This window comes from Lagopus leucura, unplaced genomic scaffold (genome assembly GCF_019238085.1).
Source record: "Lagopus leucura isolate 7727_CA_CO unplaced genomic scaffold, USGS_WTPT01 Super-Scaffold_100002, whole genome shotgun sequence".
Taxonomy (NCBI): domain Eukaryota; kingdom Metazoa; phylum Chordata; class Aves; order Galliformes; family Phasianidae; genus Lagopus; species Lagopus leucura.
In genome coordinates, this window is record NW_024962263.1 from 23583964 (window position 1) to 23599306 (window position 15343).

At 36.9% G+C, this 15343-nt stretch overlaps 1 protein-coding gene across 1 annotated transcript in view; it reads left to right on the forward strand.

Annotated features, from left to right (window-relative positions):
• The window catches only part of NSUN2 (NOP2/Sun RNA methyltransferase 2), a 17033-nt gene extending 2008 nt beyond the window's left edge, over positions 1–15025 (forward strand). Inside the window, exons 6-19 of the mRNA XM_042869059.1 lie at positions 117–201; positions 967–1159; positions 1462–1536; positions 2663–2793; positions 5166–5239; positions 7173–7303; positions 7922–8018; positions 8948–9120; positions 9629–9721; positions 10139–10274; positions 11410–11490; positions 11717–11855; positions 12825–12864; positions 13696–15025. Of these exons, the coding sequence (XP_042724993.1) occupies positions 117–201; positions 967–1159; positions 1462–1536; positions 2663–2793; positions 5166–5239; positions 7173–7303; positions 7922–8018; positions 8948–9120; positions 9629–9721; positions 10139–10274; positions 11410–11490; positions 11717–11855; positions 12825–12864; positions 13696–14101 (1854 nt within the window). The 3' untranslated portion in view covers positions 14102–15025. The remainder of the gene's footprint in view (positions 1–116; positions 202–966; positions 1160–1461; positions 1537–2662; positions 2794–5165; positions 5240–7172; positions 7304–7921; positions 8019–8947; positions 9121–9628; positions 9722–10138; positions 10275–11409; positions 11491–11716; positions 11856–12824; positions 12865–13695) is intronic.
• The last annotated feature ends 318 nt before the right edge of the window (positions 15026–15343 follow it).

A 15343-nucleotide genomic window follows, 5' to 3' on the forward strand; every position in this document is an offset into this window, starting at 1 on the left:
CAGTGTCCTCAGTGGTTATAATTATTCTGTTTAAAAAACAACACAGTAAGTTTTTTCAAGCGCATAGCTTGCTTGTTTTGTTTTGTTGTTGTTTTTTTAACCATTTGTGTTTCTAGATTCTAGATATGTGTGCTGCACCTGGATCTAAGACTGCTCAACTCATTGAAATGTTGCATGCAGACATGAATGTTCCTTTTCCCAGTAAGTTTGGACAAACTATCAAAAACCTTTGGGGCTTCAAATTTTCATTTTGTTTTCTTGTAGATTACCTTTAATATCCCAGAAAGCAACTGCATTTACCTACCTACTAAATTCCGTAGTTTGTTGATTGTATGAGATTGGAAGGACCTATGTCTTGTCCTTGAAACTTCTGTGGGCTTCTTCGGCTTGAAGGAGAGAGATGCATTGGTTATCTTCACAGTCCAGACTGTAGTAGATGTGATCACAGCTTAATTTTTATACATAAGAAGTGTATTTAGCAGGTGGTATCTTATCTGCCTCTGTGTTTTAGTGGCTTCCTGCAAACGCTTGGCTTAAGTTGCTTCAGGCTTAAACTTCCAAATGCTTACGTTTAGTTAAATGCTCACAGAAAATACTGTCCATAGAACTGGTGAGCTTGGGGATGGGTTCTTTCTGCATTACACATCTGATGCACAGAGGTTGTCTTCAGTGGCAGTGAAGGCTTTATCTCTGTTCCAGGGGTTTTACTCAGAGAATGAAAAGTGGAAGGAACTCTATCTGTATCTTTTCAGCTGCATTGAAGTTAGAAAATTTGAGTGTCTTGGTCATAGTTATTAAACCTCACCATGTTTAATTTACTTTCAGGAGAGTGTCCTCTGTTCATAAGTAGTTTCCTAAATAAAAATATCTGGTAAAAGATTTATGTGAATGTGAAGATGAGCAATAAGCTGTAAATTATTAAATTGTTAAATAGTAAAGCTGCTTTCTACTGCTTTATGTTCACAGAGGGTTTTGTAATTGCTAATGATGTTGACAACAAGCGCTGCTACTTGCTGGTTCATCAGGCTAAAAGATTAAACAGTCCATGTATCATGGTGGTAAATCACGATGCCTCCAGTATCCCTAATCTACAAATAGATGTGGATGGAAGAAAAGAGATCCTCTTCTATGACAGGATTTTGTGTGATGTCCCCTGCAGGTATCTTCTATGTACTAGAATTTTTGTGTTACCGAGAGTGTTATCCTGCTTACTAAATTCCAAAAGAGCTGGATCTCTTAAACTGTCTTAGGTAAGGGAATATCAGATCAAGGAGACCTTTTCTCATTCCACGTGATACTTAAATGTGGTTACCGAACAACAAAGATAGTGTAGAATTGAAAGTACTGCAAAAGGGAATTAGTTACCATGGAGAGGAGTGTTAACTTTTCAACTGTAAGTCCTTTGGGTATGGAAGAAATTTTACCCACAAGTAATATATACATGTTCAACTTCATTTCTAGTGGAGATGGAACCATGAGGAAAAACATTGATGTATGGAAGAAGTGGACAACACAAAACAGTTTGCAGCTCCATGGGTAAAAGTGTTTATTGTACATCTGTCTGTCTTTCATTTCTACTCTTCCTTTTCTCCCTTCGATTTAATACTTGTGTGAATTTGTATGTTAACATATGACAAAGGGTTTTTAGTTTTCATCAAATCAAGAGTTCGTACGTTATTCTGAGAAAGTTCTAGTATCTCAAATGTGAGGCCAACCTCCAGTGAAGTGTGTGAATCTAAATCTCTTGTATTTATGTGAATATATGACACATTCACTGGACTAATTTCTACAGAGTAGATAACAAAGTAGGGAACAGATCAGTTGAATGGGATTCATGATGTTTAGGCAGGGGAAATACTGTTAGAAAATAACTGATGTAATCACAGAAGCTCATAAAACTTAATAGTGATGTTATAAAATCTTTTAAAATCTTAGCTCTTACATGGTTTCAGTTAGCTAAGACCAAGTTATGTTAAACGAAGGTGAATACAGGTGCATGGTAGAAAGCATTAATTAAAAGACAGCTGAAAAACTGAGAATGTTTTATTTGTATTTGTTGCAAGCCGAGAGAGCAGTCGACTAGAGTGACTCAGGTGACCTGTGATGAGGTGTTACTGCTTAGTGACTCATTTGTAATTACAGGGTTTGTTTTAGTTGTAACTATGCAGCAAGGGCCATGAGGTGGTTGTCCAGCTCAGTGATGCTTTTTACTGAAGTAAGGGCCAATATTAGCTAAACTCTGTTGTCTTCAGTACTTGGAACAGTCAGATTATGCTTCATTTTAAATTCTAGATTTGAGAAGATAAGGGCTTGGGTGGTTATTTTTCTAGTGTTGTATGCTGTATAATAGATTTGATGGAGCACTAGATGGAACCAATAACAGAATGTCATGTTAAAGCCTACCATGCATTAGTGCTAATGTTTGACCTGATTGCTCTTCTAACAGGTGTAATTGTGTGTGTGTTTGCAGCATGGAGATAGCTGACAGTTTAAAACTGATTTTAGTTGGTATACTGCTGACAGCTGTTGAGCTTGGCATGTGCTGATTTTGCAGTCCATGGAGATTTGTGTGTCTGTAGTGTAACTTCAACTGTAGCAGATCTAATGATAAATGTTTCTGGTTCTTGAATGATACTTCATTAGACCACGGTTGTTCTTTTAGATTGCAACTAAGAATTGCAACTCGTGGTGTTGAACAGCTGGCAGAAGGTGGGAGAATGGTATATTCTACGTGTTCATTGAATCCTATTGAAAATGAAGCTGTGATTGCATCTCTGCTGGAAAAGAGTCAAGGTGAGATAAAAAGTAACATTTTTCCTACTGTTCAACTGGAAAAAAAATGTGGATGATAGTACTAGTAATAAGTTTAGTGTAGTTAATGTGCTCCTGGTTTGTGAAACAGCAGCATTTTTTTTGTTAGAATTCATTGTGTTTGATATGAGCAGCCTTCCTGAAAGAGAGTAAATCAGCTGCCAATATAAAACCTGAGGAAGTTTTTTTAATGATTTAAAAAAAAAAAAAAGCAATGGAATTCAGACTGTTACCTGTCTTCTACTGATTCCACTAGTTGGAGTCGTTGCCTCACTTTCTTATTTCCTTGGGAAAGCACAACGTGGGGCCTTATTTGTAGCCCATAGGAGTAAAAACCCCAGACTCTCCTTAAGTAGTTTGGTACCTCTAGCATCCTTTCTCTTACACTTTCTCTTACATTGTGATGTGCATTGTAAATGTGCTTGTATCGGTGTCTTTAGGCTCATGGTTTTTGTGCAGTTTTGGCCTACAGATGAAGGCTTGATTTACATTGCTGTTAAGTCTCCATTGTTTGAAGTGGTGAGTGGGGGGGGGGAAGGTTGGTCTGCACTGTGTCAGCTTGTTGTAATGTTGGCCCACATCTGATCTCAGCTAAAGGATCTTTTTTTTTTTTTTTTTTAAGGACTTTTAACAATGTGCTGTTTTTTGTTTTTTATTTCTTTTTAAAGGACTTTCTTTTTTGGGGGTCCATAACTTGATGTTTGGAGACATGTAACTGGATTTTGCACTAATTTGTTAGCAGTGTATTAAATTGAGCCATGTGCAGTGCAGAAGCAACTGTAGTGTAATTGGAGTTGAAATAGTTCTGGAAATAGACGAGCTTGTTCTGTGTAATGTTTTATTTGTGCTGATCCCTGTACTGTCCTCAAAATATGTATGGAATTTCATTGTCTCTGAAACAGCCGTTTAGCTGAAATACATGGAGGTAATTAGGAATTAGTCCTTTTCAGTAGACATTAAATAGCCATTTTTATTTAAGATAATTTCTTTGGATCTATTTCCACATGGCTTTTTGAGAGCTGTGTCATACAAGAGTAAAATGTTTAATAATGATGAGACTGTAAAGTAGTAAGGACTGTTTTGGCTATGAACATAAGCCATGTATGGAAATGGACAGAGGCCATCCACTGCAGTATTTGAGGGGAATGCAATACATGGAACTAAGGATGTTAACTGTGCTATTGCATTTTGGCACACAGGTCTTGTATCTTTTCAGTACAGGTATTTTGAAGGTTATTTAGGTGTCCTAGTGAATAAGTGTGTTACCCTTGTTGCTTTGAGCACTGGACCTTGAAAATTTTCTTAGGTTAGTCCAGAAGGTTTGTTGGTTCTGTCTTATCTGAGTACCTATTACTTTGTAGTATTGCTACTTACATAGCAAGTTAGCGATTCCTTTCTCCTTAAGGAAAAAGGAAAATGCCCCGTTCCTCTGCCTGGAATTGTAGTACTTCTGACACTTAATTTTAATGCCTGACTGATCTGGTGTCATCTTGAGGCATCAGCTGAAGTCATGCTGTAAGTAGTCAACGTTCAAAGGAAAGACCTAAATGTCAAGTAGAATCAGTTTTCAAATGTCATTCTGGAATGTGCATACCTATATCATTTTTTCACTATTTCAAAGAGGTGCTTCAGCTGTCACATGGAGCTACTGTAAGAGTAAATGGTTACTCATCTAGAAGGGATGGTTAAATTGTGTAAAACAAACATGGGGAAGAGTAGTCCTAATATTTAAATAACCATTCAGAATCTCAAGAGACATGTTAAGATAGTTCCTCACTAGTCAATTTTTATGTAATACTTTCTGGACATAGGTTAGCTTAAACTTTTTACTCAGTAGATTAAACAGTGATAATTCTGTGTTGATTAATATTTTTTCCAGTCACATTGAAATGCATCAAGGTTATAAGTCCATAAGATCAGAATATGCAGTTCATTTTCAAAGGCTTAGTCATCCCAAAAGAGCACTCCTCTGAAAATACATAACCAGTTTAGTGAATTCAAATACTAAGTAAAAATAAAAGCTGTTCTATGACTGTGCTGCCTGGAACAATGACATTTAATGACATAGATTGTGGAGAACTACTCTATGCAGCTGTTAGAAAAAGCACCATGGGTTCTTGGCTAATTTGTAGGGTTGCAAACTTCTTTAGTTGGAATGAGCAGCTCTAACCATCTTTCTTGTCAATTTACACTGTAGTGATTTCATTATATTTTGTTCCTCTGAAGTCATGAAAAGTAATGGTCCGAAATCTTTAAGGAAAATCGTTTTTATAAAAGTTAATTAGGATCACAATTTTCAAATTCTGGTTTCTATATATATGTATATATATACATATTTGTATCTGAGATTTCAGGTGCCTTAGAACTTGCTGATGTCTCTTCTGAGTTGCCAGGTCTGAAGAGGATGCCAGGAATTACAAAATGGAAGGTACTTCTATATGGTATTTCTACAACATTCTTGGTGTGTAGTGGAGTGAAATTCCGAGGGATTAGATTGACCTGAAATAACGTTAGTGACTTGCTGTTTAGAGTTTTAGACTATATGGTATTAAAGAAGAGGGTGAAAAAAATCTTTCCAACGTTAAGTGGCTCTCTCCTCCGCTGCTTTCATTTTCCCTGAGCTTTCTTCTTGGCTCTATCGCCTCCACTTCAAACGTGTTCCCTTTCTGACTGCATTCAGCTCGTGGCCTGCAGATGGCGCCATCATTTCAGCCACTTTTTAACTTCGCCTGCCTTCTCTGCTTTTACTGTCTGTAACTCGAGGATATTACTGTTGTTTAGCTGGTCCGTTTGAATCATTTGGAAGTAAAAGCTGTTAAACTCTGTATGGAAATAACCTACAAAAATTGCAGTGGTGTGAGTAATCTTAGTATATTAATAGAAATCCTGTATTTTTCTCCTGGCCTTTTGGGTTTCCAGAATTTAAATCAGGTGAGTAGGGAGGCACAAATGAGCCCAAAGCTTCTTTTGTTTCCTGTTAAGAGCATAATCAAGAAGTAGGCAGCCATCCTGGTGGTAGGATGCTCTGATTAAATTTGACTTATGAATCTGTGCTTTTGCAACACCATTGTTTATATCTTTCTCCAGTGTTTCACTAGTCTCTTGCAACAGTATAATCTGCAGGTTTGTGTTTGCATGCAAGCTAATGAACAGGCTGCACAGAGTAGAGATTTTCTTATGCTCTGCCATTGGAAATTTAGACTAGAAACTGACTGATTTCTCTCCTTTTATTCCATAATTTTAAATGTTATGCTTATAGCTGAAGGATAAGTGTAAAATGCACAGTTGTGGCTCTATAATAGTTACTTTAGTTTGTTTTACTGTGTAAGGCTATAAAATGTGTACACAGAGATTGCAAAGAGTATATTCTGTTCTCAGTGACATTTATTTCTATGACTGCAATTGAAATACAAGTCTCCATAATATGTATTTTAGAAATTAAGCTAGTAAAATTTGTTGGAAGTTGTCTTTTATTTGCTGCTATAATATTATTTCAAGCCTCACTGGCTAGCTTGTCGTTCAGCATGTTAGCTTGCTTTGGTACTCTTTTCACTGGATACAATCTTTTGTTTCCTGGTGAAACATCTGTTCAGTGGAAGTTCTGTGACTCAGTGATTACACTGAATATTCCTGAGCATGTGTTAGCTGTGAATCTCTGAAAACAGCAAAAGGAAAACAAGGATCTGTTCAAGTGATGTTCGGTACTCTGTCCTTAGGTTAGATGATGAGTAATCTCCAGTGATTTAGCTCTGAATTTTGAAGAAAATAACCTTTTAACTTCAGATATAATTGACTTCTGCATCTCTTTTATTTGTTGTTGTGCTGTGACAAGATGCTGGCAAAATGTGCAGTAGAAAGGAGCTCAGTATGTTCTTTCCAGCAGTTACCTAACAGAACAGGGCTGTTATTTATCCTGGTATTTAGTGTAATTCTGGACTTGTTTGCGCTTCCAGAAAACACTTCAGCATACCTACCAGTCCTGAAGTCACCATCCCTGTGTCCTATTTTGCTGCCTTAAAACCACGGAAGACCTTTCATTTCGCTTTTTGCCCAATGCATCCCTACACATGATCTTTCTTACAGACCTAGTGGCTGCTATGGAAGCAGACACGGAGGGTTCTGAAGCTGTTGTTGTTCACTTTGGTCTTCTTGCTTGAACAGTATTCAGAATATCATACTGCAAGAGTTGTGCCTCTAATCTTTCACTTATGTCCTTTAAAAGCTTTGAACCTTCAGTGGTATAAAGTAGTATTGTGTATATGCTGTATCTTAGAGTGGATTTATAGGTGCATTCTAAGTCCTGGATAATATTCAGAAGGTATCCGTGTTCTTTGTAATACCTTGTATTTCCTCATTTAAAGGTCATGCTGAAAGATGGACAGTGGTTTGAAGAGTGGAAAGACGTGCCTTCAAATAGACAAACACAAATACGTCCCACAATGTTTCCAATAAAAGAGGAGGAGAAGCTAAAGGCAATGAATCTAGAGCGCTGGTAAGTTGTGGGTTTTTTTTTTGTTTGTTTCTTTCATTTTCCAGAATGGATTTTATGAGGTTTTGATTTCTTAACTTTATATGGTGATGGACAAATTGTAATTAGGAGTTCAGATTAGGAATGTGTTGTAGTACAGCTCTGTGCTTGTGCAGGTTTAAATATGATTTGGTTGCTTTGTATGTAATGGTAGTGCACAATAGTTACATTCCAGTGAATGCTGTTTACCAGGAATAAATATTAATACAGCACGTCAGATTCTTTGCAACCAATAGAGATGCACAGTGAAATTACCAGAAAAGTGTGTTAAATATTAACATTTCAACACTGACTTATTTTCAATGAAAGATTTTGCATAGCTATTCTAAAAATAGTGCTTAGATGTGAGTCATTAAAGATCAGATGTGAGTGGTGACATGAATGCGTGGCACTGATGCAAGTTATTTTGTCAGAATGCTCTATTTTAGATCCTGTTTCTGCCTTGATAAATTAAATCTGTGCAATGCTAATACGGATATTTAAGCTTACCTTGAAAGTAAATATGACATCACTAATGCTTTGTGAGAGCCACAAAAGCTGATGATGATACACTGCAATCATGGTTTTGTTGTTTGTTCCTAGCATTAGAATATTGCCACATCACCAGAACACAGGAGGCTTTTTTGTGGCTGTGTTAATAAAAAAATCTCCAATGCCATGGAATAAACGCCAGCCTAAGGTAACTTATTTTAAGGGAGCTGAAATGCAAACTTTCAGTAACATTTCTGGAATTTACTATGTGACATAGGATAAAAAATGATTCATAGCAAAATAGCAAGATCATAGTTAAATACGAAGTTAAGACTTTGAAAGAATTACAGGCACTGATTAGATTGGGTAGCTAAAGCTGTTGCTTCCTTTAGTTGTGTGTGGTCTGTCTGCTGACACTGTTTTTTCTACTTATTCTCTTCTAAGTTAATTCTGTTTTCAATATATCTTACTCTATGACGGGTTGCTCAGGAGTGATTCACTAGCAGATCAGTACAGCAGATGTCAGCAGCAGGATTGTATGTAGAACTGTTAGTAGCAGCAGCTTCAGCCATTTGACTTCAATGTCTTTGTCAGTTTTGTTTTTCAACCGTCAGCACTGTATGTTGACATGAGTCATTTGATCTCAGCTTGTTCGGAGAGAGACTTTGTCTCAATCCCTTTTAGCTGCTTCTGTTTATGTGATTTGCTTCAAGAATTGAGTGAAACTTCTGTCGCAATTAGAAGAAAAGTTTGTAAGCAAACATCTTCCAAATAGTTGATGCTGTTCTAAATTTAACTCTGTAGCACTGTTACAGGAAATGTACAGTAAGTTATTTTGAGTGCTAGAAAGCAGCAGATCCTAGCTTAAAATGATCTTCTCTGTGAATGTTTGAATGTGATTTTATAAATGGTACAAAAACACCTTTGGTCACAAGTTGTTCAGAGCCATACTTAGTGGTAAATGCAACCTGTGATTGTGTCTGGACTTGAGTAATTAGACTCCCTAAATGGATCTCCTTAAGCACTTCCATAGAAGTAGTTGAAAGAACTAAATGTGTGCAAAGAGCAGGTGTAGATACCTTCTGTTACTCATTAGGTACTATTTTGGCTTTGTTGAAAATGTTGTATTTGAAATAGGTTCATCAGAAATTACCAGAAAAAACAGGAGATACTGAAGTGACAGCAACAAATGCAGATGATGGTTCTGAAGATACTACTGAGAAACCAACACTTGCTGAAGATGAAGAGTCTAAGAAAGTACAAGAACAGCAAAATTCAGACACTGAGCAAAGCAAAAAAGGAGTTTGCGGGTAAGAGGCTGTCTAAATATTTGTCCTGTGACAGCTCGTAATTGCTGAGTTGTATTGAGCTGTTTTGGTTTTTCACTCTTAGAAGTGGATCAGTAAGTATTACTGAATCTTCTCAGTTGTCATACATTTCCATCTACATCTGCAAATTTAGCGAGTTCAGAGAATAACCTCCTGGTGTATCAGCATTTGAAAAGTCTGATAGTTCGTTCTTCTCTGGTAAGGAAATAACTATCTTCAGAAGTTGACCTTTGAAAGATCTCAAACTGTCTCCACAATTTCTTTCTCACAAATGTCTGCTTTGTGTGGCTTCTGCTCTCAAGGAACTGCTTATGCTTCCTCATTTTACAAAATCAACTGTATGCATTATTGTCTTACTGAAGAACAGTAAAATGCCACTGCTAAGTTTGGCATATTATCAGTTTCATAGGAGCGAGTGTTGATTAAATGAGTTGAATATCCCAGTGCTAAATCACTTTTACTAAAATTGACAATGGTATTTGCTTTTTAGACCTCCACCATCTAAAAAAATGAAGTTGTTTGGTTTTAAAGAAGATCCTTTTGTATTTCTCCCTGAAGATGACCCATTGTTCCTTCCTATCCAGTAAGAAAAAAAGAGTTGTTTTTTTTATCTAGTAAGATTCCTAACAAACAGTTTGAGGAATATTAGCAATTTAGTTAATCACACAAGATGGGTCTGGTTGGTCATAGGTAAACTTGTTCCCTGTCTTTGCACTAGATGCCCATCTCCACAGCACTCAAACTCTTCTTGAAAGAGGGTAGCCAACTAAAGGCCATGGATGGTAGTTGGCTATGGAAATGTTCAAGTGCATCTTACTGTCTGTGACACTGAATCACTTCTGATGGCAGGAGTCTCTGAAATGCTGATCTTTGTGTACTGAAGCTAATGTCAACTAACTGAAGGTTTTTGCAGAGATAGGTTAAGCAAAGACACCCATCTGTGTGTTTTGTGTATGTAATTTTGTTGTTCAGTTAATCAAAACAAGTATTACGGCCATAGGAAGTTTTATGCACTGGATCCTTCATTTCCCAAGATGAATTTATTAACTCGAACGCAAGAAGGAAAGAAGAGACAGCTGTACATGGTTTCCAAGGAGCTGAGGAACGTGCTTCTCAACAACAGTGAGAAGATGAAGGTATGGTTCATCTTTGCAACAAAGATCAAAAACATCAGTGATTGCCTCCTTTAACTTCGTTGTGGATTTAACTGTTCATATAGAGAATTAGCCTTCAGATACTCCTTGTCTTTGAATGTTTGCCTCTCTTTGCCTCCTTTACTAAGAGATGAAGTACTGTCTCGAGGGAGGTAAATGTAATTCTCCAAGATCAAAATCAGTATTATTTTTTGGCATCTCAGAAATGTTCTGTGGTCTTCAGATACCTTCACAAATAATCAGAAGCTTGTGTTGATGCTGTTATAGTTATATGAGCCTCTTAATATTAGGAAGCAGTACGAGTTTTTTGAAAGCTTACCAAAAATAATAATTCAACTCAAGTTATCCATTAGCTGGCCCTGTTATATGGAAGCAGTGTTTGAAAGTAATTTCAAAAACTGAAAAACTGTTAAGCTGAACAGTAATGAGATGAATAACTTTTGTGGATTAGAGATTGTGGTGGTTAATAAAAATCCCCCACAAAAATGCATTGCAAATGCTAAAGATTTGTCTTAAAAGTCATTGAATAAAATGTACTGATCTAGATCAGATAGACCAGATACTGTTCAAGGCCACATACAGTTGAATCCTAAAAATCCCCATGTATATTCAGTTAACATTTGCATCAGATTTTCAAGATGGATACTTATGTTTTTATTCCACATGCAGGAAATGGCTGCATAACTGACAAAATTTTAAGGAACGAAAGTCTACTATTTAGACAGTAAGTCTTTGGGTACCACAGATTTTATGGCATCCTAATGTTAAACATCTCTTGTTTTCAAAATAGAAAATTCTGATTCAAACACTGGTTAAAATGACATCTCGATAGTTGCTGCCCTCATTTTAAGCCTACCTTTTCTTCACGGTGGTGTTTTCAACATGGAAAGGAGTAATAATTGTCTGTCTTGAAAGAGAGCTGTATTTCGCTGGTGTGAATTCCTTTTTCCCTTGAGTGAATTTTCATATGAATTTAAATGAGTATCCAGTCCAAAGAGCAAATGTGAAGTCAACCTTTTTCCTAGTTTTAGTCAAACAATGGAGGAAAAACAAAGTTCAGTGTGATGATTTACAGTTTATACCATTGAATAATGCTTATTGGCTCTGCCTTTTGCAGGTTATCAACACAGGAATAAAAGTCTGGTCTCGCAACAGTGATGGTGAGCAGTTTGGATGTGCCTTCAGATTAGCACAGGAGGTAATTACAAAGCTCTGCGTTTTCAAAGGAGATACCTTGGTTTTCTCTTTAGCTTAGAGCACAGCTGGCCCTGAATTCGTCAGATTGAGTAATTTGCATTTTCAGTATGTTTTAAAATTAAAAAAAATACTTTCTGGTATTGGCTAAAGCAGATGCTGTTTTGAACACTTTTCCTTTGTAAAGTAGAAACTACATTTTGAAATAATTATATATATCTATTGAACAGGGAATATATACTCTATACCCATTCATCCATGCAAGGATTATAAATGTCTGCATAGAAGATGTTAAAATACTGCTAACCCAGGAAAATCCATTCTTAAGTAAATTTAGCAGTGAAACACAGAGGAAAGTCAAAGACATGGGTAAGTTTGTGATATGTTCCAGTTTGTGATATCTTCTAGTTTGTGATATGACAAAATGATCATCGTTTAGTTTGTTTAAAATGGAAAACCAGAAAAAATCGTTGACGTGTAAACTGTGTCTGCTGTAAAACAAAACACACACAAAAACCCTCTAAAATTATCCTAAAACTTGTTAATTAGGTAATTAAGCGTTATTGAAGCCCAGTGTGCCACTAGAAATTGTAGTTCTTTCTGGTCACAGCTTTTGAGGTTTATGAACTCCAGGGAGCTGGAGAGTTGCCAGGTTAGTGACTTCATGCAGCAGTCCTGTGAAGGAGCCCATGAAATAACACAAGAAAGATTTTAGGTTCTCTATGAATCTTTACTGCTCAGTTGAAATTTTGTCATACACAATTGTTTCTCGTGGTTCTGTGTATCAAATTTAGGTACACATCTGATTTTCTTATGTGGGGAGTAACGTGTACTTGAACTTTTCTCCTCTGCGCTGAGTGCTTGAAGAAATTGAGACATTTCTCACTTTATTTATATCATTTTACTTTCAAGTGATCGCTGGTTCTTGTACTTTGGGTTTGATGAGGCAAAATAGGAGAAAAACACGTTTTCTAAAGTTTGGGCTGCCATATGCTATTTTGCTTTATTTTATCTAAAAATTCCTTGTTACATTTACTGAGTGAATTAATACGCTGTGGTTCTGAATCTTAATTTGTTTGATTTAGGGGCCTTTTTTTGGCAGTTGTTTCTCTAAGTCCTAAGCATATTTTGGTTTGAACAAAAAACAAACCGCAAACCACTGGTAGTATCTATAATTTCTTATTGATGCAGGTAGCTGCTAACCAGCTGTTGAAGTCGTGCTGTATGGCTGTCTAGAAACTTGATTTCTTCAAAATTTTTCTGATTTCTGTCATTTGACACTAACCTTGTACTAAGTAACATATCCATTTGTTTTTTTCCTCTCTCCCTGTACTCCAGCGATGGGAAGTATAGTTCTGAAGTATGAGCCAGACCCTGAGTAAGTACATATGTAGCTTTCCATTTACTTACTTAAACTGCTGTTGGCATAGCAGTTTATTTTGAGTCAGGGGAAGAAACCCAACAGTAGAGATGTCGTGAGGTCAGCAGTAAAGACAGAATAAGAAGACCTAAGGCTATCTTTGCCTGTGCCTCTTCAAAAACAGTTGCAGAGTTTAGCTTTATGGAGGAGAGCTACTTGTTCTACCACAGATGTTCAGCATCACTGCATGTGATGCTTTTGTTTCTCTTTTAAGAAATAGGAAAAAGATAAACATTTTCTTTGTTCGTTTTTGTTGCCTAAGCAATTTAGGAAGCTCTGTGAGTAATCTTTCTAAATGTGAAGTTCATCACACTGTTGCTTAAATTAGTTTTGGAAACTGTGTCAGAGCCAGAAAATCATTTTACCTGTTGTAGAAGTGGATAGTCTTGAAGTTGGTTTGGTTTTGGTTTCTGCTGCTTTGCATGCTGGGACAAGCAGGTATGTGTTTAGATACTGAAGTTAAGAACAATATACATATGTCTTACAAGAACAGGCTGCCCAGTGAGGTTGTGGATGCCTTGTCCCTGGAGTTATTCAAGGCCAGGTTGGATGTGGCCCTGGGCAGCCTGCTCTAATATTACACGTGGAGGTTGGCGGCCCTGTCTGTGCCGAGGGGGTTGGAGGTTGATGAGCCCTTGGGGTCCCTTCCAACCCAGGCCATTCTATGATTCTTCTAGAAATAGCTATAAGCTGTGTTTGCTGCTAATTGTTGTACATTCAAGCTATGGCTGTAAAACTGTTTTCAAGATTCTTTCTCCTACTTGACCAGAAGTAACTGCTTGTTTGTAGAAAACCTGATGATCTTCAGTGTCCTGTAGTGCTCTGTGGCTGGCAAGGAAAGACATCGCTCCGTGCCTTTGTGCCCAAGAATGAGAGACTTCATTACCTGAGGATGATGGGAGTTGAAGTGTTTAAGGCAAAGAGGAAAGAGGGGGAATCAGAAAGTAAAACAGAGGAGGAAGTTCAGTGCAGACCAGCACAAACGGAGGAAGGAATGGATGTGGAAGATAAAGAACGGGATGCAGTCACAAAAATGGAAGCAGAAGTAGGTGGAGAATCTCACCACAGTCCTATGGAAAGCAATGCTATGGAAATAGAAAATAAAAGTGAGGATTCAGATCAATTTAGTAAAAATACCAACAGTCACATAAGCCAAGAAAGTAAAGATATCAGTACAAATAATGTGAAAGATTAAATTTCTTTCAGTGTTACTTCTGTGTGGCTTCCATGAGGCTCACATCCAGACTCTGGCTTTTAGCATGGAAGAATATTTTAAAATTTCAGTTGGGATCTGATGTTCCTATTTTAAAACTTCACCTATTTTATTTTTTAAATGAAAACTATATTAAAAAAAATTCTCTTCAAGCGTGTCTTATTGTTACTACTTTTCAGTTTCACTGGTGGGTTTGTGTGTCTGTTGCTGGCAATGGACCATGCACCAGTAAAATCTAAAGCCTGTCTTTGAAATAGAAAAACGGTATGTACAAATAAACTGCCTGTAGCACTGGTTAGAATCTTACGAAGAATTCCTTCAGAATAAAGCAAAACAACAACTGAAGTTTCATTCAAAGCATGCAAGTTCTAGAAGTAACCTTTTTTTCTTTTAAGATTGTTTAGCCTGCTAACTACTCAGCCTGACTGCTACACGTGTGGTATTTTTTAATGGGTAAGGGTATCATGGCAAGCATGCATACAAATACACATACTAACTGGAAACCCGTTTCAATTATTGAAATTAAAACAATGCCCAGCTTTCTGGCAAGGAAATGCAGAATGCATTTTGTCAGAGTCTGGTGTCTGAGATTGTTTTTCAGAGTTGTAAGTTCTTCGTAAGGGAGATGGATTGACCTTAACAAGATCTTCAGCTGTGCTGAGCTGTGTTCAGACTCATGTCTTGGAATGTGCCTGAGAGAGACTGTCAGTTGGAGTGACAGTAGTTTTCTGTTTCTCTGTCCTTTCATCAAGTTGGCTTTCAGTTGTCACAAGATGCGTGTTTATGGCTGAAATAATAGTATAGTATGTTGTTTTTTACAGTGAGTATATTGTCATATAGTATTTTAGATGATGTTATTTAGACTCAAAAAGTTGTTTTACTTAATCTATTAAAAAAAAAAACTTAGTTGGCTGTCTTGGAAGTTCATAATTTACCCTAATTATAATAGATATAATTATAATTATCCCTTATAGCTTAGTTTTTACTTTTATCAAGTTGACCTGAAAGGAAAGTGACCAGTGGTACACGGTATTGTCCTCCAGTAGGGCCATGTGATGCAAATATTTGTCCTGCTTGTCAAAGTAAATTTACAGCGTGTGCTTTTACTGATGAAGTCCTAACATAGCTTGGATCCATTTGTTATATCTTGCTACAACAGACTTGTCCTTGAACTACTTCATCAGAGGAAAGTATTCTTGAGGGAGAGATGCAAACTGAAATAAT